The sequence below is a fragment of the Rhynchophorus ferrugineus genome, unplaced genomic scaffold (assembly GCF_030347505.1).
Source record: "Rhynchophorus ferrugineus isolate W39M unplaced genomic scaffold, kcgeb_rfMv2 rfM4, whole genome shotgun sequence".
In the NCBI taxonomy this organism is placed as follows: domain Eukaryota; kingdom Metazoa; phylum Arthropoda; class Insecta; order Coleoptera; family Curculionidae; genus Rhynchophorus; species Rhynchophorus ferrugineus.
This window is the reverse complement of record NW_027472583.1, coordinates 52,207,414-52,219,504: the sequence shown is the minus strand read 5'-3', so window position 1 is coordinate 52,219,504 and position 12,091 is coordinate 52,207,414. Positions and strand designations below refer to the sequence as shown.

The window sequence follows — 12,091 nt, the reverse complement described above, 5'->3', positions numbered from 1 at the left end:
TAAGTTAATCGATGGTCTAGTAGATAAAATTTAATATAAAATAAACAAAGAAAAGCTCTCGAATGAGAGTGTGTTGGACATATACTAATGATACTGAATAGTGCATTATTAGAATATTAATAAGAAACATTTAGTCAAACTTTTAAACCCCACGGCTTTCTCGGTTGATTGATTTAGGTGCGTTTCGTTTTATTGGAATATACTTATTTGTAGTGCACATTACACAAATATATTAGGTCTAAAAATTCTTTCTCGATATAAGCTTTAACCGTGCCAAATTTTATTCCTCTTATTACGTAGAGTTAATAAATAAGTTAATCGATGGTCTAGTAGATAAAATTTAATATAAAATAAACAAAGAAAAACTCTCGAATGAGAGTGTGTTGGACATATACTAATGATACTGAATAGTGCATTATTAGAATATTAATAAGAAACATTTAGTCAAACTTTTAAACCCCACGGCTTTCTCGGTTGATTGATTTAGGTGCGTTTCGTTTTATTGGTATATACTTATTTGTAGTGCACATTACACAAACGTATTAGGTCTAAAAATTCTTTCTCGATATAAGCTTTAACCGTGCCAAATTTTATTCCTCTTATTACGTAGAGTTAATAAATAAGTTAATCGATGGTCTAGTAGATAAAATTTAATATAAAATAAACAAAGAAAAACTCTCGAATGAGAGTGTGTTGGACATATACTAATGATACTGAATAGTGCATTATTAGAATATTAATAAGAAACATTTAGTCAAACTTTTAAACCCCACGGCTTTCTCGGTTGATTGATTTAGGTGCGTTTCGTTTTATTGGAATATACTTATTTGTAGTGCACATTACACAAATATATTAGGTCTAAAAATTCTTTCTCGATATAAGCTTTAACCGTGCCAAATTTTATTCCTCTTATTACGTAGAGTTAATAAATAAGTTAATCGATGGTCTAGTAGATAAAATTTAATATAAAATAAACAAAGAAAAACTCTCGAATGAGAGTGTGTTGGACATATACTAATGATACTGAATAGTGCATTATTAGAATATTAATAAGAAACATTTAGTCAAACTTTTAAACCCCACGGCTTTCTCGGTTGATTGATTTAGGTGCGTTTCGTTTTATTGGAATATACTTATTTCTAGTGCATATTACACAAACGTATTAAGCCTAAAAATTCTTTCTCGATATAAGCTTTAACCGTGCCAAATTTTATTCCTCTTATTACGTAGAGTTAATAAATAAGTTAATCGATGGTCTAGTAGATAAAATTTAATATAAAATAAACAAAGAAAAGCTCTCGAATGAGAGTGTGTTGGACATATACTAATGATACTGAATAGTGCATTATTAGAATATTAATAAGAAACATTTAGTCAAACTTTTAAACCCCACGGCTTTCTCGGTTGATTGATTTAGGTGCGTTTCGTTTTATTGGAATATACTTATTTGTAGTGCACATTACACAAATATATTAGGTCTAAAAATTCTTTCTCGATATAAGCTTTAACCGTGCCAAATTTTATTCCTCTTATTACGTAGAGTTAATAAATAAGTTAATCGATGGTCTAGTAGATAAAATTTAATATAAAATAAACAAAGAAAAACTCTCGAATGAGAGTGTGTTGGACATATACTAATGATACTGAATAGTGCATTATTAGAATATTAATAAGAAACATTTAGTCAAACTTTTAAACCCCACGGCTTTCTCGGTTGATTGATTTAGGTGCGTTTCGTTTTATTGGAATATACTTATTTCTAGTGCATATTACACAAACGTATTAAGCCTAAAAATTCTTTCTCGATATAAGCTTTAACCGTGCCAAATTTTATTCCTCTTATTACGTAGAGTTAATAAATAAGTTAATCGATGGTCTAGTAGATAAAATTTAATATAAAATAAACAAAGAAAAACTCTCGAATGAGAGTGTGTTGGACATATACTAATGATACTGAATAGTGCATTATTAGAATATTAATAAGAAACATTTAGTCAAACTTTTAAACCCCACGGCTTTCTCGGTTGATTGATTTAGGTGCGTTTCGTTTTATTGGAATATACTTATTTGTAGTGCATATTACACAAACGTATTAAGCCTAAAAATTCTTTCTCGATATAAGCTTTAACCGTGCCAAATTTTATTCCTCTTATTACGTAGAGTTAATAAATAAGTTAATCGATGGTCTAGTAGATAAAATTTAATATAAAATAAACAAAGAAAAACTCTCGAATGAGAGTGTGTTGGACATATACTAATGATACTGAATAGTGCATTATTAGAATATTAATAAGAAACATTTAGTCAAACTTTTAAACCCCACGGCTTTCTCGGTTGATTGATTTAGGTGCGTTTCGTTTTATTGGAATATACTTATTTGTAGTGCACATTACACAAATATATTAGGTCTAAAAATTCTTTCTCGATATAAGCTTTAACCGTGCCAAATTTTATTCCTCTTATTACGTAGAGTTAATAAATAAGTTAATCGATGGTCTAGTAGATAAAATTTAATATAAAATAAACAAAGAAAAACTCTCGAATGAGAGTGTGTTGGACATATACTAATGATACTGAATAGTGCATTATTAGAATATTAATAAGAAACATTTAGTCAAACTTTTAAACCCCACGGCTTTCTCGGTTGATTGATTTAGGTGCGTTTCGTTTTATTGGAATATACTTATTTGTAGTGCACATTACACAAATATATTAGGTCTAAAAATTCTTTCTCGATATAAGCTTTAACCGTGCCAAATTTTATTCCTCTTATTACGTAGAGTTAATAAATAAGTTAATCGATGGTCTAGTAGATAAAATTTAATATAAAATAAACAAAGAAAAACTCTCGAATGAGAGTGTGTTGGACATATACTAATGATACTGAATAGTGCATTATTAGAATATTAATAAGAAACATTTAGTCAAACTTTTAAACCCCACGGCTTTCTCGGTTGATTGATTTAGGTGCGTTTCGTTTTATTGGAATATACTTATTTGTAGTGCACATTACACAAATATATTAGGTCTAAAAATTCTTTCTCGATATAAGCTTTAACCGTGCCAAATTTTATTCCTCTTATTACGTAGAGTTAATAAATAAGTTAATCGATGGTCTAGTAGATAAAATTTAATATAAAATAAACAAAGAAAAACTCTCGAATGAGAGTGTGTTGGACATATACTAATGATACTGAATAGTGCATTATTAGAATATTAATAAGAAACATTTAGTCAAACTTTTAAACCCCACGGCTTTCTCGGTTGATTGATTTAGGTGCGTTTCGTTTTATTGGTATATACTTATTTGTAGTGCACATTACACAAATATATTAGGTCTAAAAATTCTTTCTCGATATAAGCTTTAACCGTGCCAAATTTTATTCCTCTTATTACGTAGAGTTAATAAATAAGTTAATCGATGGTCTAGTAGATAAAATTTAATATAAAATAAACAAAGAAAAACTCTCGAATGAGAGTGTGTTGGACATATACTAATGATACTGAATAGTGCATTATTAGAATATTAATAAGAAACATTTAGTCAAACTTTTAAACCCCACGGCTTTCTCGGTTGATTGATTTAGGTGCGTTTCGTTTTATTGGAATATACTTATTTGTAGTGCACATTACACAAATATATTAGGTCTAAAAATTCTTTCTCGATATAAGCTTTAACCGTGCCAAATTTTATTCCTCTTATTACGTAGAGTTAATAAATAAGTTAATCGATGGTCTAGTAGATAAAATTTAATATAAAATAAACAAAGAAAAACTCTCGAATGAGAGTGTGTTGGACATATACTAATGATACTGAATAGTGCATTATTAGAATATTAATAAGAAACATTTAGTCAAACTTTTAAACCCCACGGCTTTCTCGGTTGATTGATTTAGGTGCGTTTCGTTTTATTGGAATATACTTATTTGTAGTGCACATTACACAAATATATTAGGTCTAAAAATTCTTTCTCGATATAAGCTTTAACCGTGCCAAATTTTATTCCTCTTATTACGTAGAGTTAATAAATAAGTTAATCGATGGTCTAGTAGATAAAATTTAATATAAAATAAACAAAGAAAAACTCTCGAATGAGAGTGTGTTGGACATATACTAATGATACTGAATAGTGCATTATTAGAATATTAATAAGAAACATTTAGTCAAACTTTTAAACCCCACGGCTTTCTCGGTTGATTGATTTAGGTGCGTTTCGTTTTATTGGTATATACTTATTTGTAGTGCACATTACACAAATATATTAGGTCTAAAAATTCTTTCTCGATATAAGCTTTAACCGTGCCAAATTTTATTCCTCTTATTACGTAGAGTTAATAAATAAGTTAATCGATGGTCTAGTAGATAAAATTTAATATAAAATAAACAAAGAAAAACTCTCGAATGAGAGTGTGTTGGACATATACTAATGATACTGAATAGTGCATTATTAGAATATTAATAAGAAACATTTAGTCAAACTTTTAAACCCCACGGCTTTCTCGGTTGATTGATTTAGGTGCGTTTCGTTTTATTGGTATATACTTATTTGTAGTGCACATTACACAAATATATTAGGTCTAAAAATTCTTTCTCGATATAAGCTTTAACCGTGCCAAATTTTATTCCTCTTATTACGTAGAGTTAATAAATAAGTTAATCGATGGTCTAGTAGATAAAATTTAATATAAAATAAACAAAGAAAAACTCTCGAATGAGAGTGTGTTGGACATATACTAATGATACTGAATAGTGCATTATTAGAATATTAATAAGAAACATTTAGTCAAACTTTTAAACCCCACGGCTTTCTCGGTTGATTGATTTAGGTGCGTTTCGTTTTATTGGTATATACTTATTTGTAGTGCACATTACACAAATATATTAGGTCTAAAAATTCTTTCTCGATATAAGCTTTAACCGTGCCAAATTTTATTCCTCTTATTACGTAGAGTTAATAAATAAGTTAATCGATGGTCTAGTAGATAAAATTTAATATAAAATAAACAAAGAAAAACTCTCGAATGAGAGTGTGTTGGACATATACTAATGATACTGAATAGTGCATTATTAGAATATTAATAAGAAACATTTAGTCAAACTTTTAAACCCCACGGCTTTCTCGGTTGATTGATTTAGGTGCGTTTCGTTTTATTGGAATATACTTATTTGTAGTGCACATTACACAAATATATTAGGTCTAAAAATTCTTTCTCGATATAAGCTTTAACCGTGCCAAATTTTATTCCTCTTATTACGTAGAGTTAATAAATAAGTTAATCGATGGTCTAGTAGATAAAATTTAATATAAAATAAACAAAGAAAAACTCTCGAATGAGAGTGTGTTGGACATATACTAATGATACTGAATAGTGCATTATTAGAATATTAATAAGAAACATTTAGTCAAACTTTTAAACCCCACGGCTTTCTCGGTTGATTGATTTAGGTGCGTTTCGTTTTATTGGTATATACTTATTTGTAGTGCACATTACACAAATATATTAGGTCTAAAAATTCTTTCTCGATATAAGCTTTAACCGTGCCAAATTTTACTCCTCTTATTACGAAGAGATAATAAATAAGTTAATCGATGGCATAGGAGATAAAATTTAATATAAATTAAACAAAGAAAAGCTCTCGAAATAGAGTGTGTTGGATATATACTAATGATACTGAATAGTGCATTATTAGAATATTAATAAGAAACATTTAGTCAAACTTTTAACCCCCACGGCTTTCTCGGTTGATTAATTTAAGTGCGTTTCGTTTTATTGGAATATACTTATTTCTAGTGCATATTACACAAATGTATTAGGCCTAAAAATTCTTTCTCGATATAAGCTTTAACCGTGCCAAATTTTACTCCTCTTATTACGTAGAGTTAATAAATAAGTTAATCGATGGTCTAGTAGATAAAATTTAATATAAAATAAACAAAGAAAAACTCTCGAATGAGAGTGTGTTGGACATATACTAATGATACTGAATAGTGCATTATTAGAATATTAATAAGAAACATTTAGTCAAACTTTTAACCCCCACGACTTTCTCGGTTGATTAATTTAGGTGCGTTTCGTTTTATTGGAATATACTTATTTCTAGTGCATATTACACAAACGTATTAAGCCTAAAAATTCTTTCTCGATATAAGCTTTAACCGTGCCAAATTTTATTCCTCTTATTACGTAGAGTTAATAAATAAGTTAATCGATGGTCTAGTAGATAAAATTTAATATAAAATAAACAAAGAAAAACTCTCGAAAGAGAGTGTATTGGATATATACTAATAATACTGAATAGTGTATTATTAGAATATTAATTGCTTTTTCACAAAAGAAAGTTATTTATGATATCAAAATTATTTATTATTACTTACACAAGTTGATTTTAAAGTATTAAAAATGAAGCACTGCAAACAAAACCATATTAAACCTTGTATATTCAGATAAAATTTTGCATTATTATCATGCTTATGTCAAAAGATGCAACAATAGTACAAATTCACTGGACGCAACCAATGAAAAAGTGAATTGATTTATTTTGTCTATTTTTTGTACAAATAACAAGAGCCATTGCGTGCAAGACTTGAAATCCCCACAAAACCCACCAGTCATGGTCCACTAATATTAATTTATAATAAGTTATGGTGAAAAAAAAACAAATTCGCATTTATTTTGGTAATGTTTTCAGGATTTTATCGGTGTAGTTTAGATGTCACCTAACTGGTTTAGACAAAGATGCAAGCTCTAATAAGTCACAAGGTTCTACTGTTTTTCTTTCAAGGCGTAGACATATATATATAATCTGTGAATACTTAAGACTAAGTTACAGTTTGGTTCATCCTATTACCGTGCAAATTATCAAAATTAAAAATGTCTATTGGAATTCAGGTAAGTGTTTTAATCGTCCGCTCATATCAAACAAAAAACTAATTATTTCTTTTGCAGATGGTTGCTTTGGTAGTTGCACTTGTTTTGATGATGCAGATGGTATCGTCAGACCCAATACCAGTAGCCATCCCAAGCCCCTATCGTCGTTTCGGTTTCGGAGGAGGATATGGTAGATTCGGTGGTGGGTATGGTCGATTTGGTGGCTTCGGCCCCTACGGCTACGGACCAAGATTTGGAGGTGGTTTCGGAGGTTTGGGTGGTGGATTCGCCGTCGGTGCCATCGGTGGATTTGGGGGCTTTGGTGGATTCTTAGGATAATGTTAATAGGAAGAAAGTACAAAATTAATTTAAAAAGAAAACGTGTTTTATTTGGTGCTAATATTTTACATATTGTTAAAAGTTGATATTAATTGTATGAAGTAATGAAATAAAACCAAAACTGGTTATATAAGAACTAAATCCTAGGAATGGAAGTAAATCTTTGAAAAGTAATGGTAGAACTTTAAATAAGGCAAATTTTTAAAAGAAATTTTATAAAAATATATATTATCAAGAAATTTAATTATATACATAAACCAATGAAGTCCACATAACAGGTCAATTGAAAAGTTCCTAGCCTACAATAGTAGAACACATTTTTTGGGCAAAATTAGTTTTTTTATTCAATATAATTCTCTTCAAGGGTGATACACTGATTATAGCGACCCTCCAACTTTTCGATACCATTCCTGTAGTACGATTTACCCTTTGATTCAAAATAGGCCTCAGTTCCCACGATCACCTCTTCAATCAACGAAAATTTCTTCCCAGGAAGCATTCTTTAGAGATCTGAGAACAGGAAATACTCATTGGGGGCCAGATCTGGAGAATACGGTGGGGAGGAAGCAATTCGAAGTCCAATTCACGGATTTTTGACACGGTGCATTATCTTGATGAAGCAGAACTTTCTTTTTCTTCAAATACGGCCGTTTTCGGCGACTTTGTGCATGAACCGGTCCAATAACGCTATATAATAGTCGCTGTTGATGGTCCTTCTTTTTTCGAGGTGGCCAATGAAAATTATTCCATGCGCATCCAAAAATGTAGAGTCTATAACCTTACCAGCCGACTCTTGCGTTTTTCCACACTTTGGAGCGGGTTCATCGCGTGCAGTCCAGTCGGATGACTTTCGATTCTATTTTGGAATGAAATGATGGAGACATGTTTCATTCGTTTTCACATATCGATACAAAAACTCGGGTTAAACACTACTTTAAATCATCAACTCGTCGTTGTTTTTGGTAAAAAGTGAGCTCGCGCGGCATCTAATTTGCACAAAGTTTTCGCGTAGTCAAATATTCCTGAATAATATTACGTACACGTTCAGTTGATATCTCTAGACGGTCTGCTATTTCATTCAGTTTCAATTTACGGTAATTCAAAATCATTTTGTGGATTCCTTTGATGATTTCATCGGTAAAAACCTCTTTTGGACGTCCACGTTTCATCACGTCTAAACTTAGCATACCAATCCCTGACTGTTTATTTTCCTGGGACGGTGTCCGGAAGCTTGCCATGAAGCCAAGTTTTTGTTTCAACCGTATTTTTTCCTTTCAAAAAGCAATATATTATCAACACGCGAAATTCCATTTTATCAATTTTTTCACAATAACAAATGTTGCTTCACTCAAAATGCTATAATTGACAAACTAATGATCCGACAGTTTTCAAATTTATACACCCATCTTTTGAGGGTTAGCGCTAACTGAAAAACATATGAATTTAATACTAGTAGCGCCATCTATGGGTAGGGCCGTGGACTTTTCAATTGACTTAATAAGTTTTAATATAATGATTGTAAATACATTTTGGCGACCGCCACGGCCCTTTAGGCTACCACGAATTCACCACAAGCAAGTACAAAGATTGGCAACGCCGGTGGATTGGTACCATGCAGTTCCAGGCGATAAAAAAACAATAACGACGACATCTCGTTCTCTTTTCTTTCCTCCATCCCCTTGTAATAGTACCACTTCCACAGCGCTACCGTACTTCCTCTACCTAACCTAATATCCTGTCCATTCTCCCGTCGACCACATGTATCACTTAAAATCGTAATAAACAAGTATTTCTTCAACCAGTGTTTTCACTTCTCGTGCAAATTCCTTCCCAAAATAGTAGTGAGTGTTCTGACAAATAATCGCAGCGGCAGCCACACATTTCGACCGACGAAAATTCCTACACATTGCTTTAATATATATTTCTAAATTGAAAAAAATAAATTACCTAATTGTTTTCATTCTTGTTTTAATGTATTTGCCAAAGTCAAATATCAAAATTGTTTTATTCATATATTGTCTGTTTTAATATACAAACATTAATACTTTGGTGATTATTGAAACTTCATAGAAATTAGATTAAATTAAATGTCATTTAGAAATGATTAGTGAGTGATAATCCTTGAGATAGTTAATTTAATATATTTTAATATACAGACCTTTATTACTTTAATTAAATTTATTTATTAAATACTTTTCTGATCTTATACTGGAAATATTGTAAAAATAAGGTTTAGTAACGTACTATTTATAAATTATTCCGTTTACTTTGTTATGAGAAATACATGACTTACTTAATAAGTTGTGGTCGAATTTCGACCACATTGTAATCACTAGTGTTAGTTAGATACCCTTGAATAGTGTGTTATTAAAATATTGAGCGCGTTTTCACAAAACGAATTTAGTTATAATGCCAAAATTATTTAATATTACTTACACAAGTTAATTTTTATGTAATAAAAATAAAGCACTGTAAACAAAACTATATTAAACCTAGTATGTTGTGTTACACCAAAAGATGCATCATTATCATGGTTCTGTCAAGCACTGCAACAATAGTACAAACCCACTGGTTGCAACCAATGAACGGGCGAATTGATTAATTTCCTCTAATTATTTGTACAAATAATGCCGCTACGTACTAGACATGAAATCCCCACAAAAACGACCAGTCATAGTCCACTAATGTTAATTTATAATCAGGTAAGGCGAGAAAAAAACCCAAATTCGCATTTATTTTGGTAAAATTTTTCATAGGATTTTACCGGTCTAGTTCAGATGTCACCTAACTGGTTTAGACAGAGATGGAAGCTCTAATAAGTCGCAAGGTTTTGCCATTTTTCCTTCAAGACCTAGACATATATATATATAATCTGGGAATACTTAAGACCATATCACAGTTTGGTTCGTCCTATTACCGTGTAAAACAACAAAATTCAAAAATGTCTCTTAAAATTCAGGTAAATTAATTAATCGCCGGGTCGTATCAGATGGAAGACTCAACTATTTTTTTACAGATAGTTGCTTTGATAGCTGCAGTTGTTTTATCGATGCAGATGGTATCTTCAACCCCTATACCTGTAGCCATCCCAAGCCCGCATCATCATTTCGGATTCGGAGGAGGTTATGGTGGATTCGGTGGTGGATACGGTGGCGGTTATGGTGGATACGGAGGATATGGCGGTTACAGACCCTACGGCTACGGACCAGGATTCGGAGGTGGTTTCGGAGGTTTGGGTGGTGGATTCGCCGTCGGTGCCATCGGTGGATTCGGAGGTCTTGGCGGATTCTTAGGATAATGTTAATAGGAATAAAGTACAAAAACTAACTGAATAAAAAGTGTTTTATTTGGTGTTGACAATTCATAAATTGCAAAAAGTGGATGTTAATATTGTATACAATGGAATTTAAGCAAAAGTAATGGTGGTTATGCCAAAACATAAAACTAAATTCTCTAAAAATAAGGAATTCTTCAGACTATGACTGTAGAATTTTGAATAAGGTAAGTTTATAAAAGGCCCTGTTATAAAAATATAAACTATTTCTAAGCCTTCAATTATACACATAAAAATAATTAAAATATAATGAATACATTATCTATTAAACACAACTTCCAAATGTAGGCGAACTAAACACAATGCAAAATTTGAAAGCCACTGTTTGCGTTAGGAACCAAGGTGACGCCCACTTGATACTTGTTATGCTGTAATGTAAATATTGTGTAAAACCAAAAATATTATTTAACATTCTTTTGGCAAAATATTTGAATATATAAATTTTGAATTAATTTGTTTTATATCGTCTGTTTATGTTGAGAGGAAGAATGCAGTATCAAAAATGAAACAAAGACAAATAGCATATAGATACGTTATAACTGTCTAGTGATCTATACATTTTGAATATAACATAGGAATTTTTTCGATGATTAAATAATCCCATCAAGCTCCAACAAAGCAGTAGTGAGGAACTACTTTAATAAATTAAGGAAAATAAAATTAGGGTACTTTACTTCACAACTATCTCCGGATTTAGCGCATGCGCATATTGAGCTCCATTTAATTTTAGAACAGAGAAAGATCCGAGTTTGACGCATCCGTAAATATAGCTTTATTTACTTATCGGGATTATTAGATTTATGTCGAAAATATATATTTAAGTTAAATAGGTTCAGGAAGTAAATAAAAATGGTAAAATTTTGGAAATAACATATTTTGTTTAAAAAAGCATTGAATAAAACGGAATAATAAAAATAATTTCTATATGCCCTTCTATATTTATAAAAACGCCATATTTAAATTAATATACATATTTGAACAATTAACAAGAACTTCAAGAACCATATAAATACACATTTCAATAAAAGGACTTAAGTCGTTAAGATCAAACACAACCAATATAATTAAAACCAAACGAAAAAGCCACCACTATATATGCCAAGTGCAATTCTCCTAAAAATATTCAAATATGATCAACTATGACCGCTACTATTCTTGATCCATAGACGCCATTAAAGAATTGACTACCTCGAGCTTTCGATTAACATATTGTACATTTACTAGCCTAAAATGAATGGATTATCGTACTTTTACACTGAAAGAAATTTCAGTCAGTACAACATTATTGTTACAAAACAATAATTCATTTACCTATACGCTTATATAATAATGCATTATATTTTCCTTGTCATTAGATCATATTTGTTTGATTGATCAAGGTCTACATTTTTAACAAATTTAATTATTTCATAGTATCACTGTACACTGTTCTTAAATCTTAGTAAAATGCTGGTCTCATTTCTTCTTCTCTGATTCTCCGAATTTCGCAATCTTCGACTTTCACTCTCAACAAATTCTAAATAAATCTTAGCTATAAAATAAATTTCA

At 30.7% G+C, this 12,091-nt stretch overlaps 1 protein-coding gene and 1 long non-coding RNA gene across 2 annotated transcripts; both read left to right on the top strand.

The window, feature by feature from the left end:
• Positions 1 to 6,739: 6,739 nt before the first annotated feature.
• On the top strand, positions 6,740 to 7,324 carry LOC143196198 (uncharacterized). Its single transcript, XR_013005683.1, has 2 exons — positions 6,740 to 6,891; positions 6,949 to 7,324. It is a non-coding gene; the product is annotated as an uncharacterized LOC143196198 (long non-coding RNA).
• Positions 7,325 to 9,786: 2,462 nt separating this feature from the next.
• LOC143196184 (uncharacterized) lies at positions 9,787 to 10,547 on the top strand. Its single transcript, XM_076403850.1, has 3 exons — positions 9,787 to 9,911; positions 9,966 to 10,168; positions 10,226 to 10,547. The coding sequence occupies exons 2-3, from the start codon at positions 10,013 to 10,015 to the stop codon at positions 10,505 to 10,507; spliced, it is 438 nt and encodes a 145-aa protein (XP_076259965.1). The 5' UTR covers positions 9,787 to 9,911; positions 9,966 to 10,012; the 3' UTR covers positions 10,508 to 10,547.
• Positions 10,548 to 12,091: the final 1,544 nt, after the last annotated feature.

What these genes read in the sequence shown, in the direction of transcription:
- LOC143196184 (XM_076403850.1), top strand. Translation starts at nt 10,013, where the DNA reads ATGGAAGCTCTAATAAGTCGCAAGGTTTTGCCATTTTTCCTTCAAGAC. An exon ending in AAATGTCTCTTAAAATTCAG is followed by an intron (nt 10,169 to 10,225) that starts GTAAATTAATTA and finishes ATTTTTTTACAG; the next exon opens with ATAGTTGCTTTGATAGCTGC.